This window comes from Microcaecilia unicolor, chromosome 12 (assembly GCF_901765095.1).
Source record: "Microcaecilia unicolor chromosome 12, aMicUni1.1, whole genome shotgun sequence".
Lineage (NCBI taxonomy): Eukaryota > Metazoa > Chordata > Amphibia > Gymnophiona > Siphonopidae > Microcaecilia > Microcaecilia unicolor.
The window spans coordinates 101,933,016-101,955,628 of NC_044042.1; the positions used below are offsets into that span (position 1 = coordinate 101,933,016).

The 22,613-nt window shown below is 44.5% G+C and overlaps 1 protein-coding gene across 1 annotated transcript in view; it reads right to left on the minus strand.

Moving 5' to 3' along the window:
- The window catches only part of LOC115481406, a 50,654-nt gene extending 28,787 nt beyond the window's left edge, over positions 1-21,867 (minus strand). The window contains exons 1-2 of the mRNA XM_030220492.1: positions 21,776-21,867; positions 4,080-4,170 (exon numbers count right to left, since the gene is read on the minus strand). Coding sequence (XP_030076352.1) covers positions 4,080-4,170; positions 21,776-21,865 — 181 coding nt within the window. The 5' untranslated portion in view covers positions 21,866-21,867. The remainder of the gene's footprint in view (positions 1-4,079; positions 4,171-21,775) is intronic.
- Positions 21,868-22,613: the final 746 nt, after the last annotated feature.

The following is a 22,613-nucleotide window of genomic DNA, read 5'->3' on the forward strand; positions in this document are numbered from 1 at the left end:
TGAGAGAGCCATCAACAGAAATAGAAAACGGGGGGAGCGGGGAGGTGGGTTTGGGGGGGGGGGGGAAATGAGAAGCTCGGTTTTGGTCTATTTAATTTCAGGTGGCGTTGAGACATCCAGGCAGCAATGTCAGACAAACACGCTGAAACTTTGGTTTGGATGCAAGGTGAGATATCAGGGGTAGAAAGGTAGATTTGGGAGTCATCAGCATAGAGATGGTAGGAAAAGCCATGGGATGAGATTAATGAACCAAGGGAAGAAGTGTAGATAGAAAAGAGGAGGGGACCAAGAACAGAACCCTGAGGTACACCGACAGGCAGAGGGATAGAAGTAGAAGAGGATCCACCAGAGTGAACACTAAAGGTGCGGAGGGAGAGGTAGGAAGAGAACCAGGAAAGGACAGAGCCCTGGAATCCAAGTGAGGACAGGGTATCGAGAAGTATGCTGTGATCGACAGTGTCAAAAGCAGCGGAAAGATCAAGAAGAATGAGGATGGAATATTGACCTCTGGATTTAGCCAGTAATAGGTCATTGGAGACTTTAGTAAGCGCAGTTTCGGTTGAGTGGAGAGGGCGAAAACCAGATTGTAATGGGTCAGAATAGCATGTGAGGAGAAAATCAAGGCAGCGGCGGTGAACAGCACGCTCAAGTAATTTGGAGAGAAAAGGAAGGAGGGAGATGGGTCGGTAATTAGAGGGACAAGTAGGGTCAAGTGAAGGCTTCTTAAGGTGTGACCACAGCATGTTTAAAGGCAGCAGGGACAGTCGCAGTGGAAAGTGAGAGGTTGAGAATGTGACAGATAAAAGGATAAGAGAGGAGAGATGGCATTAAGAAGGGGGTGGGAATGGGATCAGAGGAACAGGTGGTACATTTTGAGGAAGAAAGGAGAAGTGTAGTTTCCTCAATAGTAACTTCAGGAAAGGAGGAAAGGGAATGAGGGGAAGGAGGAGAGGGAACGGACTAGTGGAGGGAGAGCTGGTGAGGTAGAGAAAGCAAGGTTTATCTTTTGAACCTTGTTGTGAAAGAATTCAGCAAGGTCTGAGGAGATAATGAAGGGGAGTTGGGGGAGGGGGCACCTTGAGGAGAGAGTTCAATGTGGTGAAGAGAAGTCGAGGATTAGAGCCAAGAGAGTTGGTCAGTTGGCTATAATAATCCTGTTTGGCACGTAAAAGAGCAGATTGGAAGGAGGTCAGCATGAACTTAAAGTGTAAGAAATCAGCAAGGGCCCGAGATTTCCGCCAGAGGCATTCGGCGGAGCGGGTACAGGAACGTAGGTAGCGGATATTAGAAGTCAGCCAAGGTTGGGGTTTTGTACGCCTTACAGGGCGGGTCATCAAAGGTGCAAGAGTGTCTAAGGCAGAGGATAGAGTATTGTTGTAAGAAGAAACAGCCTCGTTGACAGACGTGGATGGTGCCACAGTAGAGAGGAGGTTTGAAACATGGGAGGATAGAGATGAAGGGTCAATATCGTGAAGATTCCTAGATAAATTAGATAGGATAGGACGGGACTGGGAGGGAGGAGATTTAAGTGTGAAAGTTATAAGATGGTGATCAGAGGACGGATGATTAGAGGCAAGGAAACTAGAAGGTGAACAGTTGGAGGAGAAGATGAGATCAAGACAGTGAGGTGGAGGTGGAGCATAGTTGGAGATTAAAGGACGACGTTAAAGTGAGTAACTTGGAAATATAAGAGTTGGAAGGATCATTAGCAGGAATATTAAAGTCACCAAGGATGAGAGAGGGGAGGAAGGATCATGGAAGAAGGCAAGCCAGGCATCAAAGTCACTGAGAAAGGATGAAAGGGACTTATTAGGGGGACGATAAATGACCGCTATTCGAAGAGGCAGAGGAGAGAAAAGGCGGATAGAGTGGACTTCAAAGGAGGAAAAACAGTGAGATTGAGGTGGAAGAAGGGGTTGAAATCTGGAGGAGGGAGAGAGAAGTAGTCCAACACCACCCCCACGGCCAGCAGGGAGGAGTATGTGAAAATAGATAACCGCCATGGCATAGGGCTGCGACTGAAGCAGAGTCATCAGGGCAGAGCCAGGTTTCTGTTATGGCGAGCAGATGGCGGTGACGCGAGATAAAGAGGTCCTGGATATAGGGAGTTTGTTACAGATAGAGCGGGCATTCCATAGGGCGCAAGAGAAGGGCAGAGAAGAGGAGGGGAGTAGAGGAATAGAGATGAGGTTAGAGAGGTCACGGTGAGATCTGTAGAGTTTGGATAATACTTGGTGAGGAGGGCCAGGATTGGGATTGATGTCACCGGCTGAGAGTAAGAGAAGGAGTAAAGAGAGCGGAGGAGAGTAGGAGAGGTGTGGCCACGAAGGCATCGAAGGCGAGATATTTAGGTGGAATGGGGAAGGCAAAATGGAGGAAAGAAGAGACGGAGATTAAAAGCCAAGAGGGAGGAAGAGGGTAGGAGAGAAGGTGAGGTGATGAAGTCAATGGATGGGAAGTGAGTTCCTGTAGCGGAGAGAGGTAGGGGGTGAGGGAAAGATTAGGAAGGGACAGAGCTAGGAAGAGAATGTGAATAGGGGCCATAAACGATTAAGGTACTTTAGCAATGGCGTGCGGCACCTAGAGCGGAGGCCCTGAGTGGATCAGGGTGGACCTGGGTGTCACCCTGGAGAAGGCTGTAAGGATATGCAGATGAGCTGCAAGTCCTCCACAGCACCTGAAAGGCAGCCAGTGGTAGAGGTGGGCACCTCTCAGCTGAGGAAAGGCTTACCGGGGTTAGGCCGAAGCCAGCATTCCTCCCCCTGAGGGTCGCCTGATCCTAGCCAAAAAGCACCTGGAAACTCTGTGCACTTGGAGAGAAGGCCCTGGAAAGATCGGGTGGAACTGGAGTCACCCCGGATACAGCTGTGAGGAAATGCAGAAGGGCTGCAAGTCCTCCACAGCACCTGGTGGGAGCGCTGGGCTCCTAGAGCGGAGGCCCTAAGTGGATCGGGGTGGACCTGGGTGTCACCCGGAGAAGGCTGTAAGGATATGCAGATGAGCTGCAAGTCCTCCACAGCACCTGAAAGGCAGCCGGTGGTAGAGGTGGGCACCTCTCAGCTGAGGAAAGGCTTACCAGGGTTAGGCCGAAGCCAGCATTCCTCCCCCTGAGGGTCGCCTGAAGTGTTAATGAAATAATTACTCAGCTTAGTAGAGTTCGTGTTATCCTTTTATTTTAGATTTACTTTTTTTTTAGATTCTCCCAGATTTCCTAAAACTTGGATCTGAAATTATGGACTTGAGTGTCATTTACCTGAAATGAATTTCTTGCTTTGTAAAACTTTACTTTATGGACACTTTCCAATCAAGATTGCTTCTTGTATAAAATTGTATAAATGGAATAAAAAAAAAAATAATATACCACTGCAATTCACAAAACAAAAGGAGCAAGTTCCCAAATGCTATCTTTTTCTTTTGATGTAGGCACAGGAAAATGCTCCCAGGTTTCAACTTAATTCATGTTTAATATGGGGTATAAATGTCATAAATAAATAAATAGAAACTCTGAATGTTGAGCACCTGATTCTCTAACATGATGTTTGTTTTAGTGCCCTTTACCAGGAGAAAAAAAATCTCTGCACGAACATAACAGTGCTAGGGTGTCCCCTCCAAATAACACACTGATTACGATTTATAACAGATTACTACTCTACCTGTGAAAAGTTATTCTGTCATTATACTTGCTCTGTGTACATCAGTATGCTGCACAAACTGGCATGTTTGAAATTATAAGTGAGAATAAATCAAAATGCCACCAAACAATAAAGAATGACAATGTGGATAAAGCAGCTCATGGGCTCGCTCGCTTCCTCCTTCCACCTGCATGGGCCAGTGCTGTGATCTCGGCTTCCTGATCCCCAGGCCAAACTCTGCCATTATCAAACCTCTGACTATTCTTCCATTTTGCTCTTATCTGCAGACACACTTTCCCTCTTCATCACTTACAATCGAGGAAGCCTGGATCTACCCCTGATATCTGTGGAACCTGCTGGTCTCTTTTTATTCCCTACATGGACTCCATTGACCAGCACAGAGTCCTGCTTCTCAGCCAACATTTTTTCAGATCCACACTCTCTCACCTTCCTTGGCATGTCCAGGCCGGACTGGTTGGGTGAGAGGGGTCATCGCTGCTGGGATCTGCTGAAATATTGTTGTTGGTTGTTGAGGTATCTAGAAGACAATGAAAACATCACCCAGTCAGAGAAAAACTGAACCTGAAGCAAAGTAAAGATGAACTGGATCTTTTATGGTATTACTCTTGTTTTCCAGTTCAAGTTGTATGACTTATTTCCCTGTCCAAATTGACTTACAATGAAGGCCTCAATGTTCAGAGATTTCTGCCCCGTTAAACTCCGCAGAGCTGGCCAACTGCCAATATTCAGCTGCACAAGTGGTTAGTGCCACTGAATACTGCCTGTGACCACCATGTCTGGTTAGAGCCAGGGTAGTCCAGGGGAAGGCTAGAACTTTACCGGTTAGGGGTCATATTCAGTCTGCTAACTGGCTAAGTAAACAGTTAAAATTAGGACACCAAAAAGGCTGACAACTTTATCTGCCAAACTAACTGAGCATGGTCTAAATATTGGCTGCTGCCTGGTTAATTCCACCCATGCCTGGTCTCACCCTGATATTCAATGCTGGAACCCAGACATGGCCCGGCATTGAATATCAGGGGTTAATTCAACCTGAAGCTATAAGCGACTTAAAAACCATTGACTGCCGTAGCCTGAATTTCTTCCCCTTCTACCTAAGGAAATGGAGGGCAAAGAGAATTCCCAAGGTCACAAAGCATACCAGTGGGATAAATGGGATTTGACCCTTGGTTTCCTTGGTGTTCAATCTACTTCTCTAACTAGTAGTGACTCCTCCACTCCAGCTGGAACTCTGCCTAGCCTGGAAAAGTTCAGCGACATGATCAACTATCAAGCTAGGTGCAAAGCAGTGGCATAGCCAGACCTATCATTTTGGGTGGGCCTTGCAAACTCCCCCCCTCCCTCTGTCTTGCATCTCTCTCCCTCTCCTTCACCCTCGGATCCAGCATTTGCCACACCCCCCCCCCCCCTCTATTGTCTGGCAACCCCTTCTCCCCTTGCCTGGTCTACATCAGCATCTTTGCTGCCGTACCAGCAATGTACTTCAGACCTCACAGACTTTCTTTTGCGGCATCCCATCAGAGAGAAAACAGGAGCTGACATCAGCGAGGATGGAATGTGGCAAAGGGAAGCCTGTGGGAACGATGCAGGCAGTGGATGTGCGTCACTGCTGTGCAGGCGAAGATGCTGAGGTAGATTGCAGAGAAAGGCTGAGCCATGGGCAAGGTGGGGATCTGGGGACGGAGAGAGAGGAGAACGATGGCTGTCACTGAACTTTTTTTGTGGGCCAGAGAGGATGAGTCTGAGCTAAGAATGGGTTAGCCTGTGCCCACCCAGGCCCACCTGTTATGTGAGCATGCTGTTAGGGGTTTAATTTATTTACTTACTCTAATTTGTGAATCACATTTCCTTGATGCTCTAAAAGCAATTAACATGCCATGAACATATTTAGGTATCTAGCTAACACACATGAATTCGCCAAACCCAACTAATGGCACTAGAACCGTTTAAAAGCACCCTCCTAAAATTTACTGGTCAATATTCAGCCGGCAGTAGTAGGAACTTTCACGTAAGTACTGGAAACAAATTTCCACTTTTAAAAGATATGTATAGAAGAGATCACGTGACGCCATGCCGGAGAGAAGACGCATGTAAAGCACTCTCCGACCTCGATCCTTGCCCCCTTAAGATTCGGGCTATTTACAACCCTAAAACGCAAGCTTAAACAACATCGGAAGGGAGGTTGAAGTCCTGGCAATCGTTGCGGGAGCCAGGTAAAGAAATGACAACAAAAGCAAGCGCCAAGGAACGCTTGCGACAGAAATCGGCGGATACAAAGATGGCGGCCTCACCCAGCATGATCGGCTCCTCGGTCTCATCCACGTGGGTCGCCGAAATAACGGCTGAAATGACCACGGTACTAGAAGAGCTTCTGGAAAGGAGATTATCACCCATAGACTCTAAATTAGAGAAGCTACAGACCCGCATGGAGGACTTGACGCGGGAATGTATAGCGTTCCAGACCCGAACGAGTGAAGGGAAGATCGGGTCACAGAAGTGGAAGCCGGACAAAAACAACTACGGGAACAAATAGAAACGATGGAACAAAAAATAGAGGACCTTGAAAACCGGTCCCGAAGAAATAACTTACGATTAGTGGGATTCCCCGAAGCCATAGGAGGCAGAGATCTGGTGGGGGTTTTGGAGCGCTGGCTCACGGCAAGAGTAAAATTCCCAGACACCATCGGCCCCCTGAGAGTGGAAAGAGCCCACCGACTAGGGGTACGTCGAGAGCAAGCCGCTAAGCCGCGAGTTATAATCCTGAAGGTGTTAAACTTCGCCCATAAACAGTGGATCCTGCAAGCTGCGAGGAATGAGAACACTCTGCAGTATGAGCAGAAGAAGATTCTTTGCTTTCAGGACTACTCGATGGGGGTAGCAGAGAAAAGACGTGCTTTTTCCCCAATCTGCTCACAATTATTTAACCTGAAGGTTCGCTTCGCGTTGTTATACCCAGCGCGATTGAGAGTCACCCATAATGGGGTAATTCATCTCTATGAATCGGTGGAAGAAGCAAAAGGATTTCTACAGCGGCTGGAGAAGGGAGAGGTGACCGAAACCAGCACTGCTTCCCCATCTTAAGCAGACACCGATCAGCAAAAGCAAGAACTGTTTGGGGAAGTTAAATGTCAGTTTGGAGCCCCAAATATGGGGACTTGGAAACTATAAGATCTAAAGAGAAAGAGAGATCTGGAGTAGGAGCAAGGCCAGCACCTCCAGACGTGAGAACAGAATTGTTTAAGACATGTTAAGTTTTTCTCTGTTTTTCCTTCATCTGTTTGTAGCTGCTGGGGACCATGAAGAGAATACTGAGGGGAAGGGATGAAAACAAAAGCAATACTGGTATAGATGAAATGCAAATAAGGGGTCTCCCAAAACATGCAAAATGAGTCTTGAACAATGTATTGAGATGATGTATAGGAGGTTCCCAATTGTTTCACTATCTTTATCCTTCCTTTCCTTTTCTTGAAGGTACGGCTTTAATGATGGTAATACAAAGAAATGAGATGCAGGGTTATAATGCTAATGTTCTGAACAATGCAGGGGGGAGGATTGGAGGCGTTAAAAGTGATTGGTCCCTTCCTGAGGGACACAAGTCTGGGGGAATGGGAAATGAGATGGGAAGAGGGAGGAAACAGGCAAATGGGGGGGGAAAGAGGGCAAGGGGGGAATTAGAGGGGGGTAGGCGGTCAACCAATGTATGGGGGAAAAAGAAGGATCGAGGGCAAGGGTGAATCATGAACGATGTCAGGAACGGAGGGGCATAGGTTGGGATGCCCTTCTGCAAGGAGAAGTTGGTTTAGTAGCGAGGCAGACACGATACAATTCATCTATAGATTATGGTTAGATGTGTCACCTGGAATGTGGGAGGTATCAACTCACCGATTCAAAGAACAAAAATATTACAGCACTTGCAGAGACATAAAATAGACATCGCTTTGCTACAAGAAACACACCTTAGCCAAGAAGAACACACTAAGTTAAAGACATGGTGGGTGGAGGAATGTATTTCAGCAGCAGCACAGGGGAAGAAAGGAGGAGTGGCGGTGCTAATTAGGAAAGGGGTAGCAGCGGCAGTCCGACTTCTTAAAGGAGATCCAAAGGGCAGATATGTGTTGGTGGAGGTGGAGATGGCGGGCCAAACGATCCTAATTTGTAACCTCTATGCACCAAATCAATATGACAAGCAATTTTACAACCAAGTAATAGCCCATCTTCTCCAACACTCTAAAACTTATACACTAGTGGGGGGAGACTTTAACACGGTGTGGGATCCCTCAATAGACAGCTCTAGGGGGCAGAGGAGTGATAACACGGCGTCCAATAAGGGCCTGAAGCGACTAGGACAGATGATGGACTTAGTAGACACGTGGAGAGTCCTACATCCTGGTGAGCGGGATTACACCCACCATGCACGGGCGCATACATCTCAAGCTAGAATAGACTACATACTCACATCAGAAGCTATGTTTGGAGGGTCAGAGAAGTAAATATAGGGCCTTACACGATATCAGACCATGCATGGGTGATATAGAGTGGAACATGGGAGACACGGGATCTAGGGGCGGCTCTTGGCAGTTTCCACTAGAGTTGTTCAACGATAGGACATTCAGAGAGAAATTAAAGGAACGATGGGAAGATTATATGACCCTGAACACACAACATGTAGGAGACCCGGTTTTGTTTTGGGATGCAGCAAAGGCAGTACTCCGTGGGGAAATAATTAGTTACTATCACCATGTGAAGAAAGCCCGAAACAGAGAAATTTTGCGTTTGAGTGCATTGGTCTGTCAAGCCCGGAAAGCATATGGACAGAGACAAACAGACGCCCACCGTAGCAAACTCTTAGAAACACAGACGGCACTCAACGTGTTGTTACACCAGCGGGCATCTAAATCCCAGCTGTACTACAAATATCAGCTACACAGGTTCGGCAATAAGGCAGGGCGTCTGATGGCTAGACTGGCTAATCCAAGAGGCAGTAAAAGACAAATACTCCAAATACGGGGAGAGCAGGGAAAGATAGAGACTAAGGCTGAGCAAATCTGCCAAACTTTCGCCGCATTCTATAGTAAACTCTACGCAAAGCCGGAAGAGCAAGGATTGCCAGAGTCTATGTATTTAGACAATTTAAACTTACCATCCATTAGTCAGCAAGATAGAGACAAAATGAACAAGCCAGTTGAAGTGGAGGAAGTGTTACTGGGGATAGCACAAGGAAAACGGCAAAAAGCACCAGGCCCAGATGGGCTAAGAATAGAATTTTATAAAATATTAGGAGACAGCATTGCCCCAACGTTGACCAATTATTTTAATAAAATGATAGATATGGAGCAATCGCCGGATGGATTGGCTTTGGCGCAAATAGTGGTGCTACCAAAACCGGGGGAGACTTATTAAATCCGGAGTCATATCGTCCGATTTCTCTTCTGAATGTGGATTTTAAATTGTTGGCAAAAATAATGGCTAACCGTATAAAAAGAGTGTGCCAAGGTTAACATGAGGCACAAGTGGGCTTCGTAGAAGGCAGAGTAATAGCTAAAAACCTCAGGAAAATCATAGCGGCCTTGGAAATGCGGAGGCGCAGGAGCGCCCAGTCTCTACTTATCAGTTTTGATGCCGAAAAGGCTTTTGACAGAGTACACTGGGCGTTCCTGTTCGCGACGCTGGAAAAATATGGGTTTAACGGCAGGTTTTTGGCGGCAGTACGGACCCTGTATCATAGGCCGAAGGCAAAAATAAGAGTCAATGGGGTGGAATCAGAGGAGTTCTTAATACAACGGGGAACTCGTCAGGGGTGCCCTTATCCCCGATGCTATTTGTCTTGACTCTTGACCATTGATTCGAGAGATAATAGAGAACCCGTTAGTAAAGGGGATACAAATGGGGCGTTCAGTATTCAAAATAGCGGCCTTTGCGGATGACCTATAGTTATGATCACGGAACCACGGGCATCCCTTCGGCGTTAATGGAAATTCTAAAAGAATATGGAGACTATGCAGGCCTTAAGCTGAATTTAGCAAAATCTGAAGCGCTAGCTTCATCGCAACAGTTAAGCAATTATGGAATCAGGATTTTCCCTTGAGATGGGCAGATAAACAATTTAAATATTTAGGAATCAGATTGACCATGGACTTAGAGAACTTATATGAGATTACATCAACATCATGGTGGATGAGACTAAACGCCAGTTAGAGAAATGGGAAGGTCTCCCATTGACGCTGAGAGGCAGGATAAATCTAATTAGAATGGTAATACTCCCGAGATGGTTATACCTCAAGCAGACGCTCCCCGTGCGAGTATTGAAGAGAGATTTGACTAGAGTCCTGAGGGTAATGAGTAGGTTTTGCTGGGGCACAAAAGAAACCCAAAATGCAAACTCCGTATATTAGTGGGAGGATGGGGTCATAGAGGCCTAGGATTGCCAAATCTGGCTGGATATAATCAGGCATGTCTATTAAGGCATATAGGAGACTGGGTTGGCCAGACTAATTTATTTACACCGCTAGACATAGAAGAAGAATATGTCGCCCCTTATGACATGGTCACTTTGCTGCATTCTGAAACAGGACCGGCTCCCGGCTCACCTCAACGATGTTTATTGCTTTCAACCGCTGAAGGCAGCATGGAGGTTGATGATTAAAAAGTTGGGAGGGAGTGCCACAACCATCAGAGCTCTTATCATTTAGAGGGAACCCGAATTTGAACCAGGTCAAAGTAAATTCGGTATTTGTCAGATGGGGACAACTAGGAATTATAGAGTGGAGCATTTATTAGGAGCTGCAGCGGACAATTTATCCCGTTTGAGCAACTGCAGGCACAGATTGGGGCTACATGGGGAGACCGATTCGCTTATGCCCAAGCCAAACACTACATCTTAGCCTTACACAATCAGATTTACAGAGGAAACTAGGGGGGTTAAAGTACGGACATTCTTCCAACCCATGGAGGTGCCGGGGGTGGTGACAGTATCAATCATATATAAAATGCTGCAGAAACGAACCCCACCACACAACTTAAACTATATCATACAAAAGTGGGAAAAAAGAATCGGAACCACCTAGCGGATGGGACATTGGGACAAACACTGGCACATATCCTGACCCTCACTATAGATGATGAGACTTAGAGAATGTGGATTTAGAGGTGTGGTGAGGGCCTACATGTCTGGACGGCAACGGGGACACATAGGCGGCACAGCGGCGGAGAAATGTGTTAAATGTGATCACATGCCCCACACTCTATACCATGCCTTTTGGGGATGTCCAAGAGTAAAAGCTTTTTGGGGAGAGATCCAGAGATGTATGTCTCTTATAGTAAAGAAGCCCGTGGATGGAACCTGGGATCATTATGTGCTAGATACACAAACAGCATTCCAAACGCAGACTGGGGGAGATAGAACATGGTGTCGCAAAGTATGTTTGGTGGCTAGAAAAACTATTTTACAAAATTGGATTTCATCAGACCCTCCGGCTTACTGGCATTGGAGAAACCAAGTGCACGAGTTGGCCACTTGGGAAGCCAGGGAAGCAAAGGGATCTCCGAAACGGAAGAAAAGTTTTGTAAAGATCTGGGATCATTACATACAAGAACTAAGCCCGCAAGGACGAAGTCTGCTTCTTAATTTGCTGTAACCCTGATACAGGGAGTGAATCCCCCTACAAAACAGCCCTACATATAAGGTTGACATGCAGGGAAGGGGAGGGAGGGACCCCCTGGGCTATCAGAACCAAGCCCGGAGGGGATAAGGGAATATAGGAGATACTAAAAGAGCACTGAACATGTAGGCTAATTGGATGAATGAATACCAAGGGATTGGGAGGGGAGGGCGGGGAGGGGGAGGCTGAGGAGAAAGGGTGGGGGGGGAAATTGCAAGTGTAAAGATCCTGATCAGAATTGATTTGGCTTATAGAGCATAAGCTGTTGATGATTTAGCCTAGTAAGAAACATTGTATGATAAATATGCTAAATGCTAATAAACGTGTTCAACCATTAAAATTCATAGACAATTAAGGGGGGTAGAGGGAACCAGGACGGGGGAGAAAAATGTTAAAAAGTTTTGAATACTGTTCAGTAATGTGTGTGATTTATGCAGCATAATTCAGTTGGGAAATGTGTCAAGTAAAATGTACTGTTTGGAATTAATATGCTGAAATGTTAATAAAAATTGTTTAAACATAAAAGATATGTATAGAGGGGGCCTCTAGGGGTGTATCAGATAAATATTTGTTAGCTGAGATGGGTTCAAAATGAGTGATATTAAATGTTGCACAGTGGTTCTGATGACCTGTGGAATGATAAAACTCCTACCCCTCTTCCCTGCCCTTCTAATCTTTCTATATTGTAGTTCTACCCTGTTGCTCATGTCCTGTCATTGTTGGGTTGTACGATACATGTTGTTGTTTGTTTGTTTTTTTGTAACTTCTAAGTACTTTTAGCATGTAAGCTGCCCAGACATCTATTTGATGGGTGAGAAAGAAAATATCTAATGAAACTTTGTAGGGTGATACATCAACAGACCATATAATAGCATTAATATAAGATGAGAGGTTGGACTCTCTACAGGTAGGGTGGGGTGGCTTTCAGTGTTATTGCCATATTCACAGTGATTTCCATGTTTCTGTCTCCCAGCTGGACAGCTTTTGTTTCCAGTCTGCTAGTTTAATTTTCAACCATTAGAAATAGGGCTGTACATTGATTAAAATTATTAATTGCACGATTGTGATTACAATTTTTAATTGAACAATTGCATAAAACACCCACCTCACACTGCCTCCTGTACAAAGCAATACATAGATAACAGATGTAAATTCTCAAAACTGACACATTTCTATTACTAAAATACAAGCAAAATCATTTATCTTGCCTGCCTGGTGCGAAGGTGGCGGACCTCACGCATCACCTAGGTAGGATTTTAGATAGTGCTGGGGAGGAGTCGGCTGTCTTGGTACATGTGGGTACCAATGACATAGGAAAATGTGGGAGAGAGGTTCTGGAAGCCAAATTTAGGCTCTTAGGTAGAAAGCTCAAATCCAGATCCTCTAGGGTAGCATTTTCTGAAATTTACCCATTCCACGCACAGGGCCCAAGAGACAGGCAGAGCTCCAGAGTCTCAATTCGTGGATGAGATGCTTGTGCAGGGAGGAGAGTTTTAGATTTGTTACGAACTGGGCAACATTCTGGGGAAGGGGGAGCCTATTCCGAAAGGATGGGCTCCACCTTAACCAGGGTGGGACCAGGCTGCTGGCATCGGCTTTTAAAAAGGAGATAGAGCAGCTTTTAAACTAGAAACTGGGGGAAGGCCGACATTCGCTCAAAAGCACATGTCGAACTTTATGGATTTTATATCGAATACATGTGTATCCAACTCTAATCTACTCATAATAGGGGACATAAACCTACACCTGGAAGACCCTAATGCAACCAATGCATGTGATTGTAAAGACTTCCTACAACTATGGGACCTTAGCTTGCCCAATATGCAAGCTACACATGTCAAAGAATCACTCAATTGACCTCTTAACATACAAACTATCCTTAGACTCATACTTACAGATACAAAATGGACGGCTATACCATGGTCAGATCACCATAAATTAAACATAACCCTACAATGGCGGAAAAAAGATACGCACACCAAACAAGAATGCACCACATACACCACTAGAGGACAGATTGATCCTGCTACATTCTGGCAACAGCTTTACAAAAATGAATGGCTAGCACAGACGGACTCCAAACACTATCTCCAAAATTGGGACGACAGATGCAGGAGCATATTAGACGAAATTGCACCTTTACAAACAAGAACCACACGAAGACACAGCTCAATACCTTGGTTCAACGAAGAACTGAAAAAACTAAACACACAAGTCAGGAGACTTGAACGAGCATGGCAAAAAATGAATATACATTCAAAGCTTGGAAACAAACGCAAAGAAATACAAATATACAATAAGACAAACCAAAAGAACATACTACAAAACCAAAATAGGACCAGACTACAAAGATGCACACAAACGCTACCAACTCGTACATAAACTAATAGACACCACACTGATCACCACAGACAGCACAGACACCCCAACGGCAGACCAACTTGCCAAATACTTCAATGAGAAAATAATAAAACTTCGATCCACTCAATACCACTAATCACGAAAAAGTCTTGGATTGCCTGGACCCTACTCCTGGACCCAGCAGATCGAATCTGGAATGACTTCGATATGCTAACTGAAGATATCATCATCCAAGCACTCAACAAATTTTCCAAAACCTACTCCAAACTGGATATTTGCCCCAGTAGCCTCATAAGGTTCGCCCCCAAATGCTTCATAACAGACCTTACGTCACACCTGAACTACATGCTACAACACGGACTCTTCCCCAAGGACAATGGAAACATACTACTTACACCCATACCCAAAGACTCAAAGAAAAAATTAAATGACACAACCAACTATCGACCAGTAGCATCCATCCCCCTGATAGTAAAACTAATGGAAGTATGGTAACCAATCAACTTACCAACTACCTAAATAAATTCACGATACTACACGAATCACAGTCAGGATTTCAATCCAACCACAGCACCGAAACAGTGCTAACCACCCTCATAACCAAATTTAAACAACTAATTGCAACAGGAAACAATGTGCTACTCCTACAATTTGAAATGTCCAGCGCGTTCAACATGGTCAGCCACCAAATACTCCCGAACAACCTAGACTACTTCGGGATTGGAGGAAACGTACTAAGATGGTTTAAAGGCTTCCTAACAACAAGAACTTAGGTGATCTCAAACTCAAAAACGTCAACACCGTAGAAACCTGAATGTGGAGTACCACAAGTTCCACCGCTCTCACCAACCCTATTTAATTTAATGATGACAGCTTTAGCCAAATCGCTATCCAACCAAGGACTCAACCCATACATGTTACGATATACATCCCATTTAAAAAAGACATAACTGAAATCGCAAATGAAATCATACACAGCCTCCAAATAATGAACTCATGGGCGAACGCATTCCAACTAAAGCTAAACACGTAAAAAACACAATGTCTCATCCTGTCCTTACAATACAACACAAACAAACCTAATACCATAAACACCCCAGAATACACCCTTCCGGTCTCTGACAGCCTGAAAATTCTGAGAGTCACAATTGACCGAAATCTCACACTCGAAGACCATGCGAAAAACACAGCAAAATAATGTTCTATTCAATGTGGAAACTTAAAAGAATCAAACCATTCTTCCCAAGGGAAGTATTCCGCAGCCTTGCACAATCAATGGTGCTAAGTCATCTAGACTACTGCAACGCCATCTACGCCGGATGCAAAGAACAAATCATTAAGAAGCTTCAAACCGCCCAAAACACAGCAGCCAGACTCATATTTGGGAAAGCGAAATACGAAAGCGCCAGACCCCTAAGAGAAAAACTACACTGGCTTCCTTTAAAAGAACAAATTGCATTCAAAGTTTGCACCCTGGTCCACAAAATTGTCTACGGGGAAGCCCCAACCTACATGTCAGACCTCATAGACTTACCTATTAGAAATGCAAAAAGATCATCACGCACATTCCTCAATCTCCACTATCCTACCTGTAGAGGACTAAAATATAAATCCACATATGCGTCCAATTTCTCATACATCTGCATGCAGCTATGGAACGCACTACCAAAGGCCATAAAAACAACGCAAGACCTAACCATCTTCCGAAGGCTACTGAAAACAGATCTTTTCAAGAAGGCATACCATAAACATCCATCTTAAATTCTGAATAATAAAGCTACAACGATCTATGCTAAACTGAAACCTCATCACAAGACTGATTAACCTTCTTGCTATTAATGATCAAGCACTACCACTTTAAACCTTATGTCAAATAGGGTCTCTCTATAGTCGATGACCAAATTTATGTTTCAACCAACGAAACCTTCATGCAATACCCTAATGTATTCTTCTTTCTATCTATATATGCACATGTTATATATATATATACCATGATCAGTTCCATATGTGCTGTGTACCATGTATGTTACCATGTATGTATGCACCTTAACGTAACACCATTTGTAATTCTGTTAACCGCCATTACAGCAAATGTAAGCCACATTGAGCCTGCAAATTGGTGGGAAAATGTGGGATACAAATGCTACTAATAAATAAATAAATCCTGATAGTGAAGTTGCAAAAGAGACCGTAGTAGATCAGGTGTATTTAAATAAAAATAAAAATCAGACAAAAGATTGCAAATTAATACTGTCAAGTACTGAGCATGATGTAAATAGGAACAACAAACATAGTTTGAAATGTCTATATGCGAATGCCAGGAGCCTAAGAAATAAGATGGGAGAGTTAGAATATATTGCACTAAATGAAAAATTAGATATAATAGGCATCTCTGAGACCTGGTAGAAGGAGGATAACCAGTGGGACACTGTCATACCGGGGTACAAATTATATCTTAGTGATAGGGTGGATCGAATTGGTGGAGGGGTAGCTTTGTATATTAACAAGAGCCTTGAATCAAATAGATTGAAAATTCTGCAGGAAACAAAACATTTCTTGGAATCACTATGGATTGAAATTCCATGTGTAAAGGGAAAAAGGGATACTGATAGGAGTGTACTACCGTCCGCCTGGCAAGGATGAACAGACGGATGCAGAAATGTTAAAGGAAATTAGGGACGCAAACAAATTGGGCAACACAATAATAATAATAGGTGATTCCAATTACCCCGATATTGACTGGGTAAATGTAACATTGGGGCATGTTAGGGAAGTAAAATTCCTTGATGAAATCAAGGACAGCTTTATGGAGCAGCTGGTACAGGAGCCGACAAGAGAAGAAAAAATTCTAGACCTAGTCCTCAGTGGAGCGCATGATCTGGTGCAGGAGGTAATGGTGCTGGGGCCGATAACAGTGATCAGAATATGTTCGGATTTGATAGTAGCTTTGAAGTAAGTATACATAGGAAATCAAATACGTTAGCATTTAACTTTCAAAAAGGAGACTATGATAAAATGAGAAGAACGGTGAAAAAAAATTTAGAGGAGCGGCTGCGAGGGTCAAAAATTTACATCAGGTGTGGATGCTGTTCAAAAACACCATCCTGGAAGCCCAGGCCAAATATATTCCGCGTATTAAAAAAGGAGGATGGAAGACCAAACGACAGCCGGCAAGTTAAAAAGTAAGGTGAAGGAAGCTATTAGATCTAAAAGAAAATCCTTCAGAAAATGGAAGAAGGAGCTGACTAAAAATAATAAGAAACAGCATAAGGAATGTCAAGTCAAATGCAAAGCGCTGATAAGGAAGGCTAAGAGGGACTTCGACAAAAAGATTGTGGTTGGATGCCAAACACATAGTAAAATTTGTTTAGATATATTAAAAGCAGGAAGCCGGCAAAAGAATCGGTTGGACCGCTGGATGACCGAGGAGTAAAAGGGGCGATCGGGGGAAGACAAAGCCATAGTAGAGAGATTAAATTAATTCTTTGCTTCGGTCTTCACCTAGGAAGATTTGGGTGGGATACCGGTGCCAGAAATGGTATTCAAAACTTTGGAGAAATTTAATTAATTCTCTGTAAACCTAGAGGATGTAATGGGGCAGTTCTACAAACTGAAGAGTAGCAAATCTCCTAGACCGGATGGTATTCATCCCAGACAACTGACAGAATTGAAAAATTTACTTGCAGAGTTATTGTTAGTAATATGTAATTTATCCTTAAAAATCGAGCGTGGTACCGGAAGATTGAAGGGTGGCCAATGTAACGCTGATTTTTTAAAAAGGTTCCAGAGGAGATCCGGGAAATTATAGACCTGTGAATGTTGGTGCCGGGCAAAATGGTAGAGACTATTATAAAAAAGAAAATTACAGTCAGGGCTGGTCTTAGGCAGAGGCGACCAAGGCAGCCGCATAGGGGCCACGCGCTTAAGGGGGCCCCACATAGCGCACCTCAACTCTGCCTCTCCTGAGCCCTGCTCGCTCGGACCACATCATCATGATCCCGCACTCGCTCCGGACTGCATCATCATGATCGCTCCACTCCCGCCTCCGGTGCCCCCCCCCCCCCCCCGCTGAGCCCGCCGTCAGCTCCCGCCTCACAGTCACAGGACAACGAGTGTTGCAGCGACGGCAAGGCCCCGACAGACAGTTGCAGGCACGACGGCTCACCCCAGCTTTTCCCTTCCGCCTTCCCGCTCAATGTCCCGCCTCCTTCTGATGAGGTATTCCTGTTTCCGCGAGGGCAGGCGGGAGTCATTGAGCAGGAAGGGAAAAGGAGCTGCAGCGTGGTCGGAGGTGAGCCATCGCCATCGCCTGGTGCCAGTGCGACTTAAAAATAAAGAAACTTATGATTTATGCTTGTGACGGCAACTTCATCACTCAGGTAGAACAAAACGATTAACCTTTCTGTAACAGAACTATGCTGCCGTGCTTTTCCCAGTAAGCCATTTTAATTTTCCAGGTTAATATAATCAGTTGTAAGGAATCTATTACAGAAGACCAAAGCTTGTGCATGATGGTTTTTTAGCTTAATGTGACAAGTGCTCCATTTCTTGGCGTCTAGAAAGGGTTATATGCAATTTTATCTGTGTTTTGATGCTTCACAGTCTTCTGTTTGATGGCATACAGTTTGCTTTTATATGTTACTGTAAATTACTTCTTGAAGCACTTAGTAGAGGTAGAGCATTAGAGAGCAAATAGAAGGTTGCAAATAAATTGACTATTACACAGCAGGTGGTCTCACAAACAACCTAGTTACCCAATATAAATAATTTACTAGGGATTCCCCTGTCACTTCATCAGTCACACTTAAAATTTTCTAAAAATGGAATAATCTTTTCAATGGGGTGGAGCTAGGTTGGGGCAGAGCTAGTGTAGGGTGGGGTGGAGCTAGGTTGGGGGCGAGGCTAGGATAGGGCCCCACCAAATTGGTCTGCACAGGGCCCTGCACTTGCTAAGACCGGCCCTGATTACAGAGCATATTCAAAAGCATGGATTAATGAGACAAATGAGCTTATTTTTGAAAGAGATCTCCGGCCATCTGCTGACACAAATCTGGAGATGGCTGGCCATCTCCTCATCCCGGCCAAATCGGTATAATCGAAAGCCGAATTTGGCCGGTGCCAACTGCATTTTCGTCGCGGAACCGGCCAATCTTCAAGGGAGGGTACAGAAGGCGGGACGGAGGCAGATTGAGGGTGGGGCGGGGGCATGGTTACGAGATGGCCAGCTTCACCCTATAATGGAAAAAAGATGGCCGGCTCGGACGAGCATTTTGTCGGCTGGACTTGGCCCATTTATTTTTAGGTCCAAGTCACCAAAAACTGCTCCAATTGACCAGATGACCATCGCATGGAATCGGGGTCGCCTCCCCTTACTCCCCCTGTGGTCACCAACCCCCCCCCCCCCCAAACAAAAACAATTAACATCAAAAAAATTTTTGCCAGTCTATATGCCAGCCTCAAATGTCATACCCAGCTCCCTGACAGCAGTATGCAGGTCCCTGGAGCAGTATTTAGTGGGTGCAGTGCACTTCAGGCAGGTGGACCCAGGCCCATACCTGTTACACTTGTGGTGATATATGTTGAGCCCTCCAAAAACCCCCAAAATCCACTGTATCCACATGTAGGTGCCCCCCTTCACCCCTTAGGGCTATGGTAGTGGTGTAGAGTTGTGGGGAGTGGGTTTTGGGGGAGATTTGGGGGGGCTCAGTACCCAAGGTAAGGGTTCTATGCACCTGGAAGCTATTTTTATTCTTTTGAAAAATTTTTTGAAGTACCCCCTAGGGTGCCCAGTTGGTGTCCTGGCATGTCAGGGGGGCCAGTGCACTATAAATGCTGGCTCCTCCCACAACCATATGAGTTGGATTTCGCCGGGTTTGAGATGGCCGGGCCCGGTTTTCATTATGGCTGAAAAACGAAGCCGGCCATCTCCTCTTAACCTGGCGATCGATTTAGCCGGCCCCAACCGCATTTCAAAAATACAGTTGGCTCCGCCCCTTTGCGGAGCCTGCCCCGAACATGGCTGGCGCCGTTCGATTATGCCCCTCCAAGTCAACATGGATTTAGTGAAGGGAAATCTTGCCTCACCAATCTACTACATTTCTTTGAAGGGGTGAACAAACATGTGGATAAAGGGGAGCCAGTTGATATTGTGTATCTGGATTTTCAGAAGGCGTTTGACAAAGTACCTCATGAAAGACTCCAGAGGAAATTGGAGAGTCATGGGATAGGAGGTAGTTTCTATTGTGGGTTAAAAACTGGCTAAAAGATAGAAAACAGAGAGTAGGGTTAAATGGTCAGTATTCTCAATGGAGAAGGGTAGTTAATGGGGTCCCTAGGGGTCTGTGCTGGGACCGCTGCTTTTTAACATATTTATAAATGACCTAGAGATGGGAGTAACTAGTGAGGTAATTAAATTTGCTGATAACACAAAGTTATTCAAAGTTGTTAAATCACGGGAGGATTGTGAAAAATTACAAGAGGACCTTACGAGACTGGGCGTCTAAATGGCAGATGACGTTTAATGTGAGCAAGTGCAAAGTGATGCTTGTGGGAAAGAGGAACCCGAATTATAGCTACGTCATGCAAGGTTCCACGTTAGGAGTCACGGACCAAGAAAAGGATCTAGGTGTCGTCGTTGATGATACGTTCAAACCTTCTGCTCAGTGTGCTGCTGTGGCTAAGAAAGCAAATAGAATGTTAGGTATTATTAGGAAAGGAATGGAAAACAAAAATGAGGATGTTATAATGCCTTTGTATCGCACCATGGTGCGACTGCACCTCGAATATTGTGTTCAGTTTCTGGTTGCCGTATCTCAAAAAAGATATAGTGGAATTAGAAAGGTATAGAGAAAGGCGATGAAAATGTTAAAGGGAATAGGGGAAAGACTAAAGCGACTATGGCTCTTCAGCTTGGAGAAAAGACAGCTGAGGGGAGCAGAAGTGTAGCCAGGTTGAGGGCGTGGGGGGAGCAAAAAGCGGACTGCCAATGACGCCAGCGTGTATTTTAAACGCGACAGATCATTTGAACAGTCTATTGGTAGGACTGGTCATGTTACCTTTATGAGACTGCTTTTAAATCTTAAATTTTAGTTATCCCTGACTGAATTCTTTGGGATTATAACCCCGTTTTCTCTAAGTAATTTTCCTGTATCTTCTGTGTGTCATGGCTAGATTGTAAACTCCACCATCTCTCGTGTGTTTCTGTGCATTGCTGGTACAGCTACTAAAACCACAGAAATGAGAAGCAGCAGCAGATATAAATCAAAGTATCAACCTGCCTATTTTGTAGATCTGTTGTTTCCTCTTTTGATCTAATTTTTGGTTTTCCGCCAATATTTTTTTAAATATTTGCATACTTTTGGAATTAAATATTTTCATTATGAGCACAGCTCAACTGCTTAAACTAATCTCCTTTCCTGAGTTATCTCTGCTGTGTTCATGCTTTGCATGCACCAATATGAAGTTATCAGTGCTGTATTCATATTTATAAGCCTGTCTGGTGACCTGATGGAAATTAGCTCTTCAGCTTTATGTGTATGTGGCAACCCTGAGTGGAGGCACTGATGAAAAGCCGCTTTTCAGCCATCTGTGCTGTATTTCTACTCTACTTACATGGAGAGTTCTGCCAAGGACTGCAGATCCCCTAATTTACCCAGTGGCCTTTTTAGTAAAGCTTAAGTGCCATGTAGCCCATAGGTATAAAACAGGACATGCGGCATTTAGCAAGCGCTAATATCCATTAGCATGCTAGGCTTTAGTAAAAGGGTCCCTTAGATTAATATGTATTTCTGTTATTGTGTTTAATTGGATTTAGTAGTAGCCCAAGGTGAGTTACATGCAGGTGCACTAGTTATTTCCCTGCTTCCACCTAAGCAGGAAGATTTTTCAAGACTCCTGGTAGCCCAAATAAAATGCACCGGATGTTGTTTTTGATATTTCTGTCAAGTAGCTTGCTTAATTATTCCCTTTCCCCCAAACATACTGCCTTAAAATCGTGCCAGGACTCCTTGGAGTGAGCATTGCAGTACTGGTTTAGACTGTTGCATTCAGAGTGACAGGAAGCTGGTAACCAACAGGTAAAAAAAATCACAGCCTGACACTCACCGGCTGCTGTATGATCTGAACCCTCGCTGGCTGCTGGCTCCACAATTGGTTAGGATAGAAGATTTCTTCTCCTGATCCACTGGAAGTCATGGTTCTGAGAAGGAGAAAACTCCTTCTTTAATGTGGAACTGAAAGGCGGCTTTTGGTGAAGCTGATGTAGAGCTGCAGGCAGGCTCGCTCCCATTCATAATCTGTTGCTACAGTGACACTTCAAACTTAGCAAACAGAGCAGGTTGGGAGTTTCCAGTTGCACTGCAGGTATCAGGTCAGAGCTTTTACTAGAGAGATCTTTCAAGGTTCTACTCTCCCTGAGATTAGCAGATTTCCCAGGTCGCATCAGGTTGATTTGGCTGAAGGATAGAGGAAGAAAATCACCAGATTTTTGCTGAGTGAAACTGGAGGGGAAGGGGAGCTGCCCCATGGAAAATTGTACTAATCTGCTGTGCTCTCAAATATAAATTTCCAGATAGTTAAAAGCATATTGTTTGTTCTGATTTAGATAAATCTATGATATTGAGAAAATACTTTTAGGGAAAAAAAGGTCAATTTTTGTGGGGTGAAAATGTCTATTTTTCCTGATGTGTTCAGGGAAACATACCTTAAACGCAGGGAATTTTTACCCTAGAGGCCTAGAGTTCTTGCCCTGGGTGCAAATTTTTTTCCTAAGTTTCCACATAAATATATTCTTACCTTTCAGGGTAAAGATTTTATATTTTAGGATTTGCTGCAACTGGAGCAATTTCTTAAAGGTCTCCTTCTCTGCCCATATCCAGCAGACAGCCAAGACCTGTCGCTTCTTTCTCTATAACATCAGCAAAATTCGCCCTTTCCTCTCTGA